This window comes from Trichoplusia ni (genome assembly GCF_003590095.1).
Source record: "Trichoplusia ni isolate ovarian cell line Hi5 chromosome 6 unlocalized genomic scaffold, tn1 tig00002215_group5, whole genome shotgun sequence".
NCBI classification, from domain to species: domain Eukaryota; kingdom Metazoa; phylum Arthropoda; class Insecta; order Lepidoptera; family Noctuidae; genus Trichoplusia; species Trichoplusia ni.
Genome location: NW_020799629.1, coordinates 12740 through 34836, shown reverse-complemented (window position 1 = coordinate 34836; position 22097 = coordinate 12740). Strand labels below are relative to the sequence as shown.

General features: G+C 34.2%; 1 protein-coding gene across 1 annotated transcript; it reads right to left on the bottom strand.

Moving 5' to 3' along the window:
• Nucleotides 1-6: 6 nt before the first annotated feature.
• On the bottom strand, nt 7-13305 carry LOC113506233 (ionotropic receptor 40a-like; the record flags this gene model as incomplete). The annotated part of the gene is made up of 10 exons (XM_026889077.1): nt 12023-13305; nt 11549-11642; nt 10949-11044; nt 9904-10040; nt 4247-4406; nt 3714-3820; nt 3140-3233; nt 1625-1783; nt 333-486; nt 7-92 (listed from the first exon to the last, which is right to left on the bottom strand). Coding segments are annotated over exons 1-10 (1311 nt in total), but the record flags the coding sequence as incomplete, so codon positions are not given.
• Between the last annotated feature and the right edge of the window lie 8792 nt (nt 13306-22097).

Here is a 22097-nt window from a genome sequence, read left to right as displayed (position 1 = left end):
ATACACGTCGCCGATGACGTAGGTCGCTCCGAGGGAGATGAGAACTGATACGAGACGAGCCTTGTGAGTACTCGACGGTTCTTTGCTAGACGCTGTAAAATTTAATTGTTTACAATTAATAATGGTAGTTATGTAATTGTATGCTTCATTTTCACAAGCAAAACTATAACTTCCTTAGTCTTCGTTGAGTAGACATTCAGGCATAGTGATTTTGTGTCAACATGAAGATTACGTAGCGACTACACAACATTAACAACGAGTAAATGTGCAGACGACATTTAGCCGGCGTGGCAAATTGAAAAGAATAATAATTATATTCATTAGTCCCTCACATTGCCTCAAGAACAGAGTCGTAGTAAACCAACAACAGCTACTGAACAGACTCAGCTGATCACATTTCCGCCGTTGCCATAGCGACGGAGCTGCTATCACTATCCACAGCGCTGGTCCAGTTACCAACAAGGTAGCAAATACTAGGGGCCATACCTGGAAAAAGGTTGCATAATTGAATGAATTGAAACTTTGTTCGCACTGAAGTTGAACATCGTATTAACCATGGTTCTGTGAACTTCTTTTTTATTTATTATTTTAATAACTGTATCATCTTTATGAAGATCAATCGGTAAAAAATTTAAAATTTACTTATTGTTGCGGTTTTTCATCGTAAAACATTTCATGATTTATGAAATATAGTTTAAGTCTTCACACTGCGCCGGGATTAAATGAGGTCTCTTTTACTTTAAAGAAGAGAATATTAGCTTCAATTTCATATTTAAGTAGACCTTATCGATATACTGTTAATACACAGATATAAATAGGATTTGACGATCTGACGCGGACACTTGTTCGCGAATATTCCGCATATTTGAATGTACTACGGGTTTCAATTTATTAATTTGCTAATTAATCATATTTGCAAATTTTAATATGCCAAGTACTAAAATGGGATATAAATTTGTAGGTTGCTCGTTAATATTTATATCAATTATTATTCTGGCAGTTCATTATAGTTTTAACATTTAATGGACTTTTCACTACACAATTTAAGGTTGCTTTATACGAAAACTTTCATAATTAGCTTCTTAGCAATAATTCTTATAAATTATTACGTTTTTAAATTACTTAATTAGTATATTTACATAAATCCATAACATAACTTGTAGAAGTTATGGGTATTTTTACTATAAATAGCTTTATCGCATCGCTTAGGGCAGGCTAGTTTACGACTTGACTTTGTTAAAAATAGGCAAGTGAAATTTCTTTACTAGTTAATGTTGAGCAAAGTAATCACGTATAAAAGAAACAAATCTCTGAAGATTATTAAAAAAAAAACACTTTTTAAAAACTACTCCCGCTTCACGGAATTCAGTCCTTGTGTCGCGGGAGTTTCACAAACAATGAAGCCACTATATGGATCACTCAAAAAATTGTTCTACGTGGGGACCGAGACCGCGACACAGACAGTGGGTTTGGCGTGGTAGCCTTAAACAATCGGCTATACGGCAATTGTTTAAAAAATCTCGTCTGCCCCACCAATGTCTTTACATCATACGCAAACCTCCAGAAGCAAATACACGGTTACTCCTATACGCGATTATGTAAAACAACACCATACGCTATTTACCTCCCATCGAAAAGGTCTGATGATAGCTAATGTCTCACTCAGCTTCGCCGGCGCATGCGTGAGGAAGGCTCCTGAGTCAGCCAGAGTCATGAACGAGAACTCCACGGCCTGAAGACGCTCCCATGTCATGGTCACATCGCCTAGGAAGAAGTCTGCTTTCTGGGATAAAGATTTTAGCGATTGTAAGTGCCTGACATAAACTGATTTCGTATACTCCTTATTGGGCTTTTGTTTTATGCGCAATATTTTACACGTACATTTTCTGATCGATGAGAATGGATTCTAAACTGATACTATAGAATATGAATTTATTGTTATAGAAGATATTTTATTGTAACGGGCATAACATTTAAATATTTCTAGCTATTTGATAATTACTTAACCTGAATACATAATTTATTCTCCGGCACCATGCTATAATTGAAATTGTACAAGTGTTCATATGTATTTGTATGACATTCTGATGCAAAGTTAAAGACTCTTTCTTTTTAATAGCTTTGTTTTTAATATAAAATTGTTTCCAATGGTGTGACTGTTCCGTCATTTCATTCATATTGTCTTTAATTGAAGCAATGAAGAGGATTTAATGAATATTCTAGAATACCAGAGTACTTGTTTCAAGCCTTTCTTGATTAGTACTTGTTTCAAGCTCTTGAAGTATATTCGATGGATTAGTGATCGTCGCAGTGTGTTTTACGAGACTATAAAGAGTGATCCAGTGTAGCTATAAATGATTGTCCTGATAATACAAAACAATCCTTTTGAATAATCCTAGATCCAATGAAAAGCGACTATAGTTAAAATCTATAACATTCAGAGATACTTAGTTTCTATGACATTAATAGATGAACAGATGTAATTAATATTAGTACTAGCTATTGCCCGCGACTTTGTCTGCGTGATTTTCAAGATGTGAAAATCTATGAAGTTTAATAATAACGATCATCGCAAAAATGTAATGCAATATTGAAAAATACTGTAGTAAATGTTTTTGATCTATCTTGTAGGATTCAGTCAGCGTTTGCAATGTAAGCGCAAAAAATGTGTTTTATTACGACCTCACATGAGAAACCTCAAAAATTTTGCCTATGTGTTATTCTGATGTATAAGCTAAATTGTGGTAAAGTTTCATTCAAATCCATTCAGTAGTTTTTACGTGAAAGAGTAACAAACATCCATACATCCATACTTAAAAACTTTCGCCTTTATAATAGTAGTAGGATTATGCCTCTTCCAGTATCGGGAAGGTTTCCAAACCTTGATAGGAACCAAATTGTTCACGATTGACGATATTACTTTCTAATATTTGGAAACCAGGTTGCCTCACGATGTTTTCCTTCACCGTTTGAGAAAGACAGTATAAAACTTAAAAAAAAACCACATTCGCACCTTGTACTTTGCTTGCCAAGCAACCACGACATTGAAAACAAGAAGAAAATTGAGATTTTTCTTTTTGTTTGAATTAAAATTAAATATTATTTTCTTTCGTTAAATTTTAAATGCTGCAATACTTACACGTTTCCAGATCAGACCGAGTGTTCCCTTGAAGGTTCCGTTACTTGATATGCTTGACCCCTGGTTTCTGTCTGGTGGGTCGTAGTATTTATATCTGTAGAACATAAAATACTTTATCGTGTCACTCTTATTTGTAACCAAACTACTAAAAGTAATCTAATGAAAGTTTGTTAACTCATTACCGGTAGTTAATTGTTTAAAATGTTTTTTTTTGTTTAATATTGCTCGTGCAATTAGGAATTTAACATGTGTTGCGGTGTGTATCGAACATGCAAGTCACATGCACAGACGCACTCAAACTTAGATCAAACGTTCACACAAGTGCTTGTCTTACGCAGGGATCGTACCCGCCACACGTGAGATAAGTTATAATAATACTTTAGAATAACAAAAGGTAATTGACATCTTTTGACAAAATAAGAAAGTCAAAACATATTATTGAACATATTACATAAAAAAATAATCGTTTATTAAACTCTAACTAATTTCACATCACTGATTGTATCAAACGTTATCATAAATCATAATATTATTATTTACTATATTCAGTTTAGGTTTATTATCGGTATCTCACTTGAAATTCAGCTTCTTGGCGATAAGCGCCAGCAATTTGTCATCGCGTCCCCCTGTCACGGTGATCGTGTTATCGTTGTTGTATTTGACAAAATGCCACGGAGGTGCCTAGAATAATAAAGGTACTTTATTTCGTGTTTCTTCAGGGAAATACTTGAGTTTTTTTGCTATTTGTTTTTCGTACTGGATGTACATTTATAGCGAGTTATGTGTATGAGTGGTTTAAAAATGTATAACGAGAGTAAAAGTTTTTGTTTCGGTTATAGCTATGACGATATACATATGTGTTCAAACAATATTCCCTAAATTTTCAATTTGTTATTTTAAAGCTTTATAGCATAATTTGAACTTTGATTTGGTTTATCACCGCCGTTGACATCTCATGATTAAGGACTCAAAAGTAGACGGCGATAATTCGCCGTAATTTAATAATTTAAGTAAAGCTCCCAAAATAACTACACAATAGACCATAAGTTAATTAATAACATGAACATCAGCTTTGATTAACTATTTAACTTCGCCACCTTTACTCACATGTAAAACTGGGACCTCAAAGACTCTTCCTTTGAAGTTTCTGTATATTTTGCCGGCAGGTGGCAGCACTGGCGACTTGTAGAGCCGGCCTGACCACCAGTTGACGAGTGTCAAGCTGTTCAGACGATCTGCCTGGCCTTGGTTGTAGTAGATGCGGAACCTAGGACAGTAAAGTGTTGCCAGATTATGTAAATGGGCATGAAGTATAGAAGGTTTTATGTTATGTGGTATTATTTTTAGGGTTTTTATCAATGGAATCTATTACCTATTTAGTAACCGATAGGTAAAAATGGAATCTGTTACTCAGGCACCGCTGTGTGCCGTTCTGTCTTATTAAATAAAATTAAATAAAATAGCTAATAGCAATATTTTGAGGTTTAGGTATCAATTAAAATTTAAAACACGCCTTAAAGAAGTCATAACAAATGCACATTTGCTCTAAATAGTCATTGATATTCAGACTCCAACTTAAACCGAATGCTATTTTATATCATAAATCTTGATTTTTATAAAGGTTTAATTAATCACCGGCCGAATATCATGTAAGGCCAGTAGTTATGGGCCATGAACTTTCGTATCACGGTTGACCGATGAAACCGGTGAAAAGGTTTAGATTTACATGGATATCTGAAGAGAGATGTACGGCTTGGTATTATGTAAATCTTTGTAAATACGATTGTGTATTTACTGATAGACAATGCCTATGTTTGAGGGGGTGCATTGACCGTTGTAGTTTACGTAAATATTCAAAAAATACTGTTAGATGCTCAATTGTTTTTTTTATCCAACAACTTTCAACGTTAATATATTTTATTCAGACTTAAAATATTGGATTTTTATTAATTTAATTTTTAGCGACGAGAATATTGAAAATGACAGCATCGAAAAATATGGTAACCGTAATCTATTTTAAAGAAATTTAAGGACCAAGTTTAAAAAATAGTTGGTGTGCATTTGAAAATCCCGGAAAAGTCCAAGTCAGACTCACGGTCTTTCACCAACCTAACCCGTATTTTGATTTTATTATAAACTAGCTGACCCGGCGAACTTCGTACCGCCTTAGCGTAGCTTTGATGCACTACTTTATTTTGTATAGTTGACCTATCTTAGGTATACTCATACCCTTTGCCTATTCAATTTAAACTGGAATCTATAATATCCTCCATATATTAATTAATCCCTATTTCCCTGGTCTCGCCATATCTGAAAAGGACCTAATTTTATTAAATACAAAACAAAATATATATTTTCATCCCGAAGATGAATGTATTCCTCGGAACGGAGTTTTGCCTGGTTCAACCTGATAAATGTCAATCGTTCAGTTTCAACTTTCACATTCTATAATTTTTTGAAAATAATACAAATAGTAAACCTATACAAATTTCGCATATCCTATTATAACTGAATGCAGCTCTGTGGGGATTAAACACAACATTTCTATGTTGATTTCGATTCTGTTGAAGTTCATTTCGCGCTTCGCGTTGCTCATCAGTTTGATTTGCTCGTAGATTTCTTTGACTTGCCGTATTTTGAGTTCTGCGGCCTAAATTTGTACGTCTGGTTGGTGGTACATTGTTAAAAACTGAAAATAAAAAGCTCACATATATTTTCTGTATAACCAAATTGTAATATTATGTAGTCACCAAAAGTTACCAAAAATCGATATGAAGCTGTCAACTTACCGTAATTAACAAACAAAAAACTTCTTAGTCTTTATAACATAACAAACTTTATCAAAAACTTAGAAAGCGGTTATGGATGTGATGCCACAGATTACCACAGTTTTTTTTTTTTTTTAACTGGCTTGGCTGTTCAGCCATTCGCCAATGACGCCAATGTCAAGTTAGGGAAACAGATACTGTGGTAGATTACTAAATAGGATATGCGAAATTTGTATAGGTTTACTATTTGTATTATTTTCAAAAAATTATAAAATAGTGCAATAGAATTTAATTAAGTAACCACGTTTCCGAACAAACTTAATTAAGTAACCACGTTTCCAAACAAACGATGCTCTTTTAATATAGTCTATGGCTGTGAATGACGTTGACATTCGTAAAAAAAAAAATGACATTCGTAACGCGCGTTTTTTAAAAATATGCAAAATTAAATGTATACTTTTCAATATTTCTGAGAGATTTTCTTAATATTTTTTTCCGTAAGAACCATCCTTGGACTTCCACAAACATTTAAAAAAAAGAATTATCGAAATCGGTTCAGCCGTTCACACGTGATGCCATGACAACGCGAAACGGGTTTCATTTTTATATATATAGAAGATTGTGGTTTTATTGATTACTAAGATACAACCTGGTTGATGACGGATAAACGATAAGGTCCGTCTTTCACTTGAGGTACGGCACGTTAAAAAATGACTGTCTATTTTGCAAAACTTTACAATCAAGTAAACTCCGAGACAGCGCCGTCAAATGAAGAATGACAGCCGCTATTGTACGAAGCTAATAAATTCGCAAAATATTTTCTTTGGCGCTTACATAATATTGTGGGGGCCAAGTCTCAATCGGCGTACGTCCCAATCGAATTACAAACTACGTGATTGTCCTAGACTTTGTATTCGTCGTGCAGCGCTATTGAACTTCAGTGGAGGGGCGAAATGTAATTTTTAGAAATACCCCAATACCCCTAGGCGGCCGGCGTGGGTGAGCAATCAGCCGCTGTGCCCGTACTGGCGACGACAGAATGCCGAGATGTTTGCACTTAAAAATAAATGGCGTTGTTGCGAACTTGTTTAATATTCGATTGTTGTGCATCGTTCTGTTATGAATATTATTCTTGTATACTTCGATATTTCGAGAGTGCTTTTGTGAGTGTAGAGTGCCTATTTGCTGCTTATTTTCGTATTTGTAAACACTTTACGTTGCCGATTATTGTATGGATTTCTATAGACGTATTTGGTTTGAATTGACTTTCAAATGTGGCAAATATGGTCGTGTTGAAGCTGAATACTTATATTTTATTGTAACGAGTATCTAATAAACGAATGATACACTTTTTTGTATTATGGTTGACTTAATTTTAGGAGTGTAAATGAACTTTTTACAGCTGCGTAACTGGCAGTGTTTGCGTTATAACGATATCTATTTTGAATTTTGAACAAAGTGAGGCATTTATTTTCCAAACACGGCTAGCGAAACTGTTTTAAATTGTTGCGATAAATTATTGTTATTCACATTGTAATAGTGTGTTCGGTGACGCAGTTTACACTGAAGCCACACAATACAGCGATGATTATAATTATGTACGAGTATCTGGCCTGTTCCAATAAATAATAATAACTTTCGTGAGGAATACACAAAATTATTTCATCACTATTTGATCATAAAATATTTATGGTTTAATAAAGTCTTTCGCTTAACTAAAATAGACCTATTTGTTTTAGACATCCAATGAGATAACCTTTTGTAAGTCCTGAAGTTAAAATAAATATTTACTTTCAACTTTTCGTGACCTTTAAATGTACCTTAATCCGTGTACAAATATTTACAGGTTCGTTGATTATAATGAACTTCTGTTTAGATTATTGTTGCTACCAATATTGGGTTCAAAGAATGTTGTCAAACACAATAAGGGTATAAACACAATACCTGGTCCTTGCGGCCAAAAATTAAAGAAAGATTTAAATTAAAGGCTTTAAACGGTCTGTAATAGTAGATTTACTTTTGTCCCAGAATGTACGTAAGGTTTTAAAAGAGCCAACTTTCATATGTTGCACGTTTTCTCTAAGACACGCCCGTGTATTGTGTGAAGTGTTTATTCTTTTTGTCGCTGGTCAACAACAAGTTTTATCTGCTCCGACGCTAAGGACCCGGCAAAGTTAGGGCTCCTCTCTTTTAAGAATAGTTTTCTTAGAAATACAATAATGTGTTTTGATTTTGTGGTGTAAACCGGAGAACTGTAGGTTGAAATCCAGCTGTATGTAGGGTCCTTTTTCTTTTCTTAGCTTGAATTTGTAAAATTATGGCTATGGAGGCATTAAAACTGAAGTTAATTTTTCTTATAAGTATTTTGGTTATTCCAATTTTTTTAGTATATTATAATAGTATAATAATATATTATAAGGCCTTTGCCCAGCAGTGGGATCTAAAGCAGCCTATATAAAAAAAAGTAATATTACAATAGCTAAAAAAAATATATATTTCGTTTTATAATTAGATACTCTATCACTTAATAGTATCCGAAATTCCCCTACGTATTGTACCATCAAATTCTATAATAGTAAATGATTAGTCAAATGAGAATGGCGTGGAAGCTGACGTTGATTACTAAATGAGAGGTACGCGTTATTGAATCTAACGGGCTATTGAACACTCATTGGCGTTAAAGTAGCAATTCACTACTTTATCGGAGCAAAATGCATTTGGATTGCCTCTAGGGGCCGAAGGATTCAATGTCTGTGAAACAGACGGCTTTTAAAATGTTAAAGCGTAGGAAAATTACTGTGATGTTACATAGTTGAGTAACTCGTTTTATCTTAATAGAGAGCTATTGTATAGGCTGACTAGACATAAAAAGATATAGATGTTTTAAGGTATGCGCACAAGAATATGCTTAATTGAAATATTAGCGTATATCATAAGTAGGTCTACACGGACCTACACTTGGTCTTCTAGTCCTTTACAAATCAGAATAATTTCACGTATCGGGGTTAATTTAATGTATTAGGAATAAAGGAAACTGAAGGACCAGGTATAAGTTATAACAAATTAAACGTGTGGTTGGTCTTTTAGCGTCGTTTATTCTTTTGAGAGAGACGTGTGACCTTTAAAAACGAAATCGTAGTTATTCCAGCACGTACATTTAATTAACATTACATTTATTAACGGTCGAAGTGCAACTTGCACCCCCGTATCTGGGTACAAGGCTCGAAACTAGTCGGGCAATCCCGATAAATACGCGAGAGTAAAACGTTATTAAATAAATAATAATGAACTTGGCGAAATTTATTGTAACATTATAATAACTATCTTTTTTATGTGTATAATGTATATTCAATCATTTTTGTGGCAAAGCATACAAAGGATACAACAAATAGACTGTATCAAAAAGGCTCTGTTAATTTTGCTCCATATTGTGACGTCATCGAGCGATGGCCGGCGTTGTGTATTGGTAACATAATTACACGGGAGCACTCGTTGAGATATTTCATTATTCATTAATTAGCTCTTCATTATTATTTGTGTGTATAACGGGCATTGCGTAACGTGATACTTCGTGATAAAGGAAGGAAAAACTAGCGCGGGTAAACCGTGATGCAGGAATAACAAACATGTTCCACAAAAGTTTTATACAAGGGTTTTTATCGTATTGTGTTTTTATTACACATTGATTGTTTAATGTCAATTAATTAAACTTTGTTCTGATTCCTTACCAAGCTCGTGCAGTACCTACATTGCAAGAACTCTTTCGTGCAACGTATCATGAAATGTATTAATTAGTAGGTAAATGAAATAGAATGTTTTAACTTTTAGACCCACAGATAGCCCAGTCATAGAGTTTTGCAAGTTGAGAGAGTAAAGATGTGTGGGACATGGGTTTGTGTGACATGTTTTGAAACTTGTCGCAACTCAAAGATGACCTGAGTGAGGACAAGCAAAAGAAACAATTTTAAATTAAAAAAATGTATTTGTGGAACTTACACTCGATCCCTCGGATTGGTGATGACAGCTACCCTCATAGCTTCTTTCAGAGTCATCAGAAATGTCTCGCTGACTGTTCCGTACGACCAGTAGAACACGTACAATATCATGCTGTGAATCAGGTTGTTCTCTGTCAACTGAAAGTATAATTATAGTGTAATTTTAATTTGATTATTTATATTTATACAAATAAAATGATAAACAAAAATGCATTGCAAATAAATATTAAATCCAGTACAGTATTTTTTATATTCCTAGAAATTGTTTTAGTTTTTAATAGACCTTGTGTCTTAACCACGCGAACTATTTTAGAAACTATTTTAAAAATTAAATTTTAGTGTCATTTAGTTGCACGCAGAGAGATTCCTGCGTAAAAAGTTCCTTTATACAAATAAAATCAATCTAAATTAAACATACATTTCGACGTCCATTATCAGTTAATTAATATATTAATTCACGATCGCATCGTTTGTATCAACTCCGTCATAGTACTCCATATTTAAAGCCTAAATTAATTTTAAATCGATTTTGTTACGTGACGTATTCTGCAGTGAGCGCCATATTTTTATTTAATGTACATTGCGGGTATTATTATTACGTACATATTGAAATTAATTTTCAATTCAGGCCGATAATTATAATATATTGCGCAGTAGCCATGGCCGCGGTTTGGGCATGAAAGTACTTAGTTTTATAGCCCGGCTATAAAAGTCTATCACAAGTATCTTTATTATAGAGTTCGCTTAATTAGAATTAATAATGTGTTTTCGAAATATTAAATTTCAATGCAGTCGTTAATTTTTTTTATTATTTATTGTTGGTACTTTTAATTTAATTCAACATTATAGAGTCAAAGCTTTTTTTTTGCTGACGTTACAGCAACAAAACAACGTCGATGTTAATCAGCGGTTATTATGGGGATAATTTTCTTCGTTTGTGACAAATAAATGTATTAGTCACCCAAAAGATTGGTTCATCTTTAGCCAATTTGTACAGAACCCTGTGTTGCGAGTCAAACTTAACATGTTTAATTTTAATTATTTACCTCATACAAAATATTTTCGCACTCGTGCGGCTCACATAATATAAGGCTTGTTCTCTCGGCTGACACATCTAAAGCCTTTTTCAGTAACTTGTAATACTGTAACAAAAGAAACTCGACGTGTCAGTTACAAAAGAAAGCGGTACAGTTACATTGTAGGTACTAAAATGGAGGTTTACTAGAAGCGTCGTATTGTCATGGAGATCAATGTCATATACAGGGGTTTTTTTCCAACGTAAAATACTACAAAGTGTGACATTAAGTTTCGTTAATAATTATCACTCGCTGAGTCCGTTGCTTTCAAACTTCAATTTTGGTTTTAGGAAATCGGGTCAATTGAAATCTGTTGCCTGAATCACAACCATTATTAGTCGACTATAAGTATAACAACCAATCATAGTACCTATCCTGATAAAAATATGATAAAAATAAACAATTCTTTGTCTTGATGATCAAGAAATACGAAGTAAGGATTAGTCCTCGCTGAAGTTTCAAATCAATAAATAGAAAAACGGGAATGGGTATTGGGCACTCTATTATTGGTATCTGTTACTATGGAGTAAGGAAAGAACGTGGATTACTCCCCAAGGAACTTCAACTTACCTTTTGTTTGTTATCTTCCGTCGCAATGTCCAAATTAGTGGTCAGAATGTTATGTTGACTTAACAAACATAACAGTTCGAATATGTCGTTTGATCTGAAATTCAAAATTATTGTTATACTCTTGTAATAGAGTATAGCAAATATAGTAATAAAATGTATAATAGGGTTTGGTTAATTTAATATAAAATTACAACATGAGGGATTTGTGTAGAATTTAAATAAAAAAGGATCTTTCTTTTTTATATCAATTCGTTATAAATCCTCCTGATCTACACAAAATTTGCTGATCGAATAGTATAGTATAGTTTAATTGACAGTGTGATAGACACTTAAAAATCTCGTTTACTCGGTATGGCATTCAATGTATATTCTTCTTCTATTTAGAAGATTAGTTATTCACATTTAAGTTCAGTACAATAATATTGTCGCCACACGACTAGTAGAATAAAAAAAAGTCAATTAGGTAATACTCACCCGATGTTTGTAGAATTACCCCTCACGATAGTAATACTTTTTGTCGGCAGACCTTCTGCGATATCCTTAACAGCAACAGAGAACTCTTCAGGCAGCCGCGTCATAACATCTGACGTCACATCTCGGATGTCAAAGAAACAGTGAACGTTGTTCGCACAAAGAAATATTAGTCCGAACGCCCTTATAAGATTATTACGCGTTTTTCTTTGAATTATCACCTTCATGTTGTAAGGTCTTCTTTTACACGTGTTTTATCAAAGGTCCTCCATTTTTTTCAAGAAATAACGTGACAAAATATACTTAATACAAATTTCATAAAGCCCCTTTTCGAAGAACAGTTTATTTTTTGTGGATTCAAGAGTGTTTGTCTATTAAAACATTCTATTTATGGCACGGAGGCGTTAAAAGCAATGATTTCTAGTCAATTAAACTTGGTCTCGAAGTAAGCGAGTTCGTTGGACTGGATCGCGACTTATTCTTACTAATATCTTATGATATTACGAGGTATGTTTCTGGCAAAGAGTATGTATTGAAGACACGGCATTTGTCTGATCAAAAATAATTTACTGCTGTTTATAATTTACGTATAGTTCGACTGGCCTGTTGGTGTGATGGTCAGTAGCCCTGACTACTATACCGAAGATCGTGGGTTCGATTCCTAGCCATTACAACTATTTGTGTGATGTGCACGATCATTAATTCTGTGTCTGGATGTAATTTATCTATAATACATTATCTTTACACATATACATACATACTTTGATATAAGAAGGATAGCTTTTACAGCTGGAAATGCCACTTACCAATTAATTATTTTGCTTCAAATTCCTCAAATGAGATGTAAAAGATAATTTGTGGCGATCAATAAATTCTGGGATGCTAAGTTACCTTAAATAGGCATAGGCGACAAAGCCCCGGCAAAACCTAACAAAACAAAATGGAACTAAAATAGCATAAATATTTTGCCGGGCTGTGCCCTTAGTTCAGCAGGCACAAGCCTGCTGTGTAACGCAAACTGTCATATCTGTTCGAATATTAGTGAATTCTTTGTCATTGTGCAGCGAGGCGTGCCGGTCCCCTCGGGTCGATCGGCGTGGATTGGCGTTTGACGAGTTAAGTGGCTACTTTTCATCGGAAGGGCTCACATGACCGATGGTTTGAAAGCTTTACCGTGTTACCGCCGAACACCTTTAACTTAAAGGACCGAGTCGTACGAGAGTGCCTCAGTTCTTATAAATTGTCATTCATTTTTATATCTATTGTTAGTCATTTTACAATTTATATCATAGTTAAAGTAAGAAAAAAGTAATTGAAATGAATACAACCTCCGTGGTCGAGTGGCGTACACACCGGTTTCAAGGTGTCGCTAGCTCTGAGGTCCCGGGTTCGATCCCCGGTCGGGTCAATGTAAAAATTCATATTTTTACATTGTCTCGGGTCTGGGTGTTTGTGGTACCTTCGTTGTATCTGAATTCCATAACACAAGTGCTTAAGCAACTTACTTTGGGTTGAGAACAATGTATGTGATGTTGTCCGCATTTATAAAAAAAAGAATAATGAACACTGATAAAATTATTGTTATTTTCCAATTAAATAAAATTATTGTATTGATCATGTGGTTGCGAAGTAAAATATCGACTGAAGATCCAAATCGTGTACACGTCTCAATTTGTTTGACTGGCCCCTTGCCGTCCTGGTTCTGGTGCCATTGTACTTCATAAAAATAAATAATAAATAAATAAATGAATAAATAAATGCGGACAACATCACATACATTGTTCTGAACCCAAAGTAAGTTGCTAAAGCACTTGTGTTATGGAATTCAGATACAACGAAGGTACCACAAACACCCAGACCCGAGACAATGTACAAATGTGAATTTTTACATTGACCCTACCGGGGATCGAACCCGGGACCTCAGAGCTAGCGACACCTTGAAACCGGTGCGTACGCCACTCGACCACGGAGGTCGTCAAAGGACAAGGTCATTGGCAGGCAGCACAGGTATATATTTGCAATATCGTATTTAATTTCTCTCTAGACATTGCCAGGGTTAAAATATGCTAGCCTAGGGAAATCGAATGTAAAGTATACTCTAGTATTTGTATCGTCAGACAAAATGAACAAGACAAGTGAAAGTTAACTTAAAAGCTTTGTACTTGCTATGTATTTAAAAACACAGGTACGAAGATTTAACATTTGAAATAAGTTTGGTCGTTTGTATTTTCAGGTATCATAATGTCTCATGTCGGCACTATGCAACTCATATTTATTTAAGTAGTTAGTCATCGGCCTAGCCTTTTCCCAACTGCATCTTCAAGCTTCTGACTACCTGTAACGACTGTCAAAGATGTAGGAATAACAGCCGGGACCCACAATTTAACGTGCCTTCCGAAACACGGAGGAACTCGTTATAACAAAGATGGTCACCCATCTACGGACCAACCGCGTCAAGCATAGCTTGACCTGATCGAATCGCTTATGCGGTTTTAGCACAGCCCTACTTATTTAAGTAGTTAGTATTTCACTAACTATAATAGGTTATGTAGATACTATATGTAGCACATATATTGTATAGTTAGCTAACAAGATTGTGGAACTTATGTAGGGTACAAGATGATATTGAGGGCTCGTTGCCATATCGTGTACGTATTATAACATTCGGTTAAGTCGGCTTTCGCAAATTGTTTGGAACGTAAACTAATGGTGGCTGTAACTTCATATATACAAGTACGTATGGTTTGCAGACGTCCATTTTGAACTGGATTACAGCTCTTTATAATTACTAGGCTGCTGTCCTAGAAAGGATCAAAATAAAAAAAATGTATGAAGAAAATTATATGCCAAAAATATATTTTACGATTATGACTTACATTTTTTTTTAGGTACTTACCTGAAACCGGTTAGCCTGCTAGCCGACTGCAACATAGTTTGGAAAAAGCTAGGCCAATGATGATGACTTACATTTTTTTATACTTTAATGTGTATTATTTTGAAAATGTTAATTAGAACCAAATTGCTATTGTGTAGTCATTTCTTAAGAAACTTTGCCGTCGCTCGGCCTCTAGCCATATCGGATTTTGCACTTTATGGTAAAGTCCAAGCTTACGATTATGTTTACTGCATGGATTTGTTTAATACGTTTAGTAATGGCTATATCGATCATTTATTTGCACAGAACGCTTAAGATCGGGAGATGGAATAGCACTGATCTGATAATACTACAAGTTTAATGAGAAACCCAGTATCCCAAAGTTAGATTGGTTGTGAATTATAATTAATAAACGACTTTTAAAAGTCAACATATGACTCTCAGATATACTCGGCTAATAGTGCTAGATAACTTGCCCAGTATTTCGTATAACAACGTAGTACCACAAATCGCCGACAGAGGCGCTTATATTACGCCACTGTAACCAAAAACCAATATGCGTTTCGAATCAGATAAACAATGATACAAAATTAACTGCAACATAGTGGATGAAAATATTATTAATTAATATTGAGGGTAGTAAATAATGTGCGCCGTTATTGAATAACGCAGTGGATATAGCAAACATGTGATACATTTGAATAGGGATGATGACATTTTTTTTTGCAGTGTCCGTCTTGTAGCTTTTTGTATAATAATGGATACGTATTTTTTAATTTGTCCCGCGAACATAAATTGACCAAATGACAGTGAATGAAACTTACGCATGACGTCACGATTGAGTATAAATTTTACGATATCGTTACGTCACAAGCACCCTCTCCTAAACTTTAAAACAATTAATCTTTGTCAATTCTAGTTTTTTTGAATAAGGAAAAAATATGTGTCTAATACTTTTCAATTATCTAACTTACGACTTAAATATATGAGAATTTTTATATGTGTGAGAAACGGAGTGCTTTTAATTACAGAAATTCTAACTTAAGTTATAGGGTGGATTTTGAAGGAAAGTTACGAAGAAATTATGGCTAACAGTGAGATGATCTGAATTGTCGAAGATTATCAGAGATAAAAATGTTTAAGTACCTAAACTCGTTCCTTTTAGATTCAATTCAAAATCCGATATAAGATGTATAATGGAGCAAAACGTTTCATTTTATTAACAGGATTCGTTTAGAAAGAGCCATCTTTTCTTATTTTAAAACATTGCCTTTTAGAGCTTCGTAATCTGACAATCGGAGTTTTGTGAAAAATTTCTCTCTCTCCAATAAAAATAAAAACAATTCACTGAATGAATGGAACAGATAATATAAAAGCTAGTTAAGCAAGAAACAAATATTTATCTACGTACACTAGTTCCAAACATATTGTTTAACGGGCATCCTTATTCCCGACAGTGATTCGGATTTACGTCACAGAGAAACTAATTAGCCGGCCCTTCGCTAAGTCTCTACTTAGAGTAGAACCTTTTTCATTGCACTTCTTGTTCTTTTCTTACTTAATAAAGGAGTGAAATTAGGTGTCAGATAGTTCGTTTATCCTTCGCTGCAATTAACTTACAAAGTAGGTTCGTAATTACTTATTTTTTTGTTTTTAGGTGGAGTGTACTATTTATTTAGAACATAGTATTTTATAGAGACAATAAGGAAGACTGGTTGGAGAGAAGACATGAAAAAGTATGTTTTACTTTTTATCGGGCCCTTGACTTGTGTTGCGTCAAAACAATTCTTTCAACTCTCTATAGACTGAATTCAAGTTGACGTTGTCATAATAAACATTGATTTCTATCAGCATTTTGGTAAGAACTGCACTATTATTCTTTACACTTATTTAAGTTTGATATAAATTAGCTAATTGACTATGACTTCTACTCACTAAATTCGTTATACTTAGTAGCTATAGATGTTGGCAGAATATCTTTTTTTGAATTACTATTTCATGTAAACCTAGTCTAAACTTATAGGACGTCAAAAACTGTCGACTTATCAACAGTCTATTCAATTATGTAAAAGAACAAATTACGAATTATATCACGAACTAGTTACTATTTCTATCTATGATCCTTCTGACAGCTCAATGCCAAATTATAGGTCATTAATAATTCTGAAAACTTACATGAACACTATCGCAGCAGAGTCATTTTAACGAGTGATGCAAAATCTAAAAGACTTTTTCGAACTACTCTGTCTACGGTCGTAGCTCGTAGTACATTAAGTGCTACGCAGTTTTCGTAGCAAATTTTTGTTACAGGAATTTAGATCGCTATCGATACGAAATGTATTAGTTATTGATGTCTTTTATGTTGTATCCAAAACCATACATTTTAACCATATATTCAACATGAATGCATCTGAAATTGGGGAGGCATAATCGATTGCCATCAGCATCCGCATGTAATGCATAACTTGTGTCTGCAGGCGTTCCTTACATACACCGTGCATTACCTGTTGTATTACCGCACCGCACGCTCGGCGGCGCCAGAGGAAACTGCACACCACTGCCGTGTACCTCAGACTAGTTCCTGGGTGGTGTGGCCCAAGGGATGGATGGATAGCGATTTTTATGTTTAACGATTTTATATATGCAGATGTTGTTGCTTACAGAAAATGACTTTCACTTTACGCGTTGTCTACGTCTATACTCGAGGTTATTGTGCTGCAGTACTGAAACCCTATTTGATACTAAGTAATGATGTACAAGATTATCATTTAGTAGTAGTTTTCTACAATTTGGTCTGACCAACGTGCGGTACTTGCCCTCTGGGTATTTTGCCTTCTACTTAAAAAACGACCATAACAACATTAGACATTAAACATAACGACATTAGAATGAGGTTTGTAGAATTAGGGTGCTGAGTATGTCCTTTTTTTTGCAAAACAGCTTGGTAGCCGGAGGGAAAAATTATTCTAATTAAAAATGACATTTCGTTACAATCAGAACTCTGCTTGAGTTCGAATAGTAGTACAAATATCAATTTAATATTAACATTTGCTATTAATTTCTCAACACATTAAATTTTGTATAATATAACAATATATTTGATTATTATATTTCAATTCAATAGAACGTGGCGTCGTGTTAACGCGGTATTACGGTCATTAGTAGGAAATAAATGTCACACAATGTATGTTAATAGCAAATAATGGATATTAGTGTCGGCGAATGTAATTAATTTTGACGAAAATCATTTCGGTGAAAACGGTACACATCGCTTGCATAGTTTCTTCAGTTCAAAAAGTATTTAACGGTTTTGGTTATGTGATAGTGATGAAAGGTTATCTACGATCCGTACGGCAAAACTTCTTGAAAAGCTTTTTTCCTTTGTTTAACCAAGAAGCATTAGATAATGCATTAGACACTATTTTACTTTTATTTCGTCGTAATAGAACCAAATTCATATCTATCGTCGTTTAATATTCTGAAACCTTCACAACTTCCACTAATAGATCTTGTATTATACGTACGAGTACTAGACAACTGATGAACACTCTAGAATATGTGTTTCTAAATATACATTTTTTTTTTTTTTATAGCAAGTCAGCGGCATTAACCACGCAACCAACAGGCCAGTCAGTTTACCAATTGTACCACACTCCAGAGCCATTACATGAATTTGAACCTTGCGGCATTAATTTTAGTGACTATTTTACGATAATACCTGGCGGTATTTTACTCAATATTAATATTACAAGGTGAGGAGCATGTGGGGAACGTACAGTGATAATGTTTTTCGAGTATATTGTTGGGTTAAACACTTAAAATATATAAAGGCAAAGGTTTTTTCTTGGCCTCGTTTATTATACGCATTACTTTACTTGCTTCGTCGTCATGTCAAAGGGTTTTTGAAAGTATGTTGGAGTGTACGACGTTTTATGTTGAAGATTTTTTGTTTCTTTTTATTGTTGTGGGTTTTTAGTTGTTTCAACGACTAAGGTTTGATGTAGGTTTAGTTTTGTTTTGTAATAGTCAGCATAATACTGTGGATGAAATACACAGATAGCACGTGTTACAAAACAAGATGTTGGCCAAGTTTTAAGAGTTCCTTACCTAAAGGGTAAAATAGCGCTGTTTGTTCTGTCTGTAAGTTTGACACAAGGCTGTATCTCATGAACCGTGATTTTATGCTAAAAAATTGAGATCGAGTTTCAGCAAGCTTAGTTACGATCATAAATTTGTTGTTTTTCTTAAGTTTTTTTGTTCGAAACCCTCTGTCTTGCTCATCCGACTCGCACTTGACCGGTATCTGAATAGAACATCCCGTATGCTGTGCCCGTATAGCTCGCATTCATCAACAGGTGAAGGCATGTACAGAATTTGATTTTCTATTTATAAAATGAGAATCACTAAGATTTTCACCATTGTTCTATTTGGAAACCTTCAGCAAAAGTTTTGACTATACAAATTGACTATTGTCTATAGCTCGTGAGTATTAGGAACTGACTCCAGGCGGTATCATCGTCTCATATGTCCTATATTCCGTAGTTGTTCGGCTATCGACCACAATACTGTGACTAGCCTGCGGCTATCACTGTGGCCACGTTAGTCTACGGTACAATTTGAAGCTGCCATTTTTTTGTTACTTCATTGGTAAATTGAACTTTTTTCATAGTTATACAATAGCTTTCGAATGCAAATGTAGTTAGATGTTAAGGGTATTATTATTTTGTTTTTATAATATGGTCCGGTTTTAAAACTAATGTTGTTTATTCCGGATTTATTATATAATAGATAGATTAGTATTTATACTGATAAAAATAACGGGTAATAAAAATACAAGAGAAAACATAAATTCAGAAAACAGATCCACTGTGACATGTGACAAAAGGATTAATTTTCATAGAACGGCAGTCGTTTTCTTTTAATTCCAATATCACGTCTGTTTTTCACATCATTGAGTAAGAGTGACGATCAATGTTTGATTCTGTTTTTTTCTAGATAAAAATAGACTTTTGCTTGTCAACAAAAAACAGGCATTCTAAAATGGCTGCGAATACCGATTAAAAGATTATTAAAAATATAATCTGAGCAGCTTTTAATAATCTTCTTCCCATGTTACGTTTCTTAACATTAAACGTAACATTAACACAAAAAAAATATGTAACAGTAATTCCTGACACCAAGAAACCCTTTAAACGCATAATATAACTACCGGTTAAATACAACTTGGCTACCTGTAGTTCATATTACATTGGCTCTATATTAAACTGTTTATTTGTACGAGGAATGACCGCAGGCGTCCAAGTAGATTGGCTTGACCGCAGCTCACAAACAGACCCTTTTTAGTTTAATAACGACCTCCTTCTTGAATACATGTTCGGATATTGTTTTAGTAAGGCTTCTGGAGTGTAAATACTTGAAATTCAAGTTTAGTTCGGTTAAAAAGTATTTATTGTCAATAATACATAGAAATTGTTGTTTAGACATATTTTTTTTTCTTGGACAATTATTCATATATCAGTGAAATAACAAGGAAGGTTTATTAAATTAGGACAAAAATGAAATTGAGAAAAAAAGAAAAAGAAATACAAAATATGTCTAATATTTTTTTTTACATTAAGATCGAAAATAAAAACATATTGTCTCGTTTTTCACCACAAATGACATTTAATAAATACTTGAACTAATTTAATTCAATTCCAAGTGTCTTCAACTAAAGCCGCAATTTTTAATTACTGCGTGCATGCGTTAAAACAATTTCCCTGCATCAAAATAACCGATGAAAACGTTAAGGGGAAGTTGGCGGGTTAGTTGCGAATCTTCGCGAGTTTAATAAGGAACTTCTTGTGGCTTGTTGCAGCGTACCACATGAGGAGGGAATCTGTTAATGATTTTACTAAAAGATTTCGCCGTTTGAATGGTTTTTGTAAGGTAAGAAGAAAACATTCTACGCATTCTACTATTCAAACTTTTCTGAAAGTGACTCTCAAAAGCTTACATAAAAAAGGAAGCAATCAGCCGTTTCAATACAAAATGTTGACATAAATAAAATAACAGACTATTGTTATAATTTTGGTTCCTGACGTTTCTTAAATTTGTGTAGTATGTCAAAGTCATGTATTTACTACCCGAGGATCGGTGTAGCAAGCAATCGGGCATCCATACAGTCAAAGAATAAATTTTAGGCTAATTCTGTAACTAGGTACATTACTGGTTATCCAATCTGTAGGCACTTACTTTATGGTAATGCAGTTAGTACTTTAAATAACATCAGTACTCATTCTTGAAATGAGTTGAATATTAGATGGCACAGAAGCTTAGTTTGTTTAGTCATAATTCTAGTGTTCTATTTTCTCACGCAACAGTTTGAAGTATTCAGATCAGTGAAGCAGATAAATAAGGTTTCTCGAAACTAGTTTTACTCGTTTGGTTGTTGGTTATGAACCTCGGTTATCGTAGTGGATAAGTATTTAGTCTTCTGAGAAGAACCTCTTTGCTTTGATCTTGTGACACGTAGCTTACACAAGAAACATAAATAGAAACATTGTATTATGACAAAAATGTCAAGTTAAACTGACCTATATGGAGTGTTTAAGAGATATTAATAATAAATAATAATAAAAGCGGACAACATCACATACATTGTTCTGAACCCAAAGTAAGTTGCTAAAGCACTTGTGTTATGGAATTCAGATACAACGAAGGTACCACAACACCCAGACCCGAGACAATGTAGAAAATGTGAATTTTTACATTGACCCAACCGGCTATCGAACAAGGGACCTCAGAGCTAGCAACACTTTGAAACCGGTGCGTACGCCACTCGAGCACGGAGGTCGTCAAATATTATATACTACTATAATACTCATATTATATACTCATCTGTCAAACAATGTCAAAAACCCTATTATAAATACTTAACTATCTTTTATAAGAAACTAATTAAATTCGTGATAACTTATCACGAATTTGTTACGGACTAGACTTCCCAAATTATTAATGAATGCTCGTTTAGTCTTTGATTCCAATATGATACCAATGCTAGTGGTGACACAATGAGATACAGAAAGAACGATGTGAATAAGATGTGGTACGATACAATGTAATAATTTGGAATCTTGGTGAGTGACCTCGGTAGCTGAGTCGGTGAAGAGACTGATGCGTTTAGTCAAAAAGGCGCTTTCTGCGTATCAAATAATTAAGATG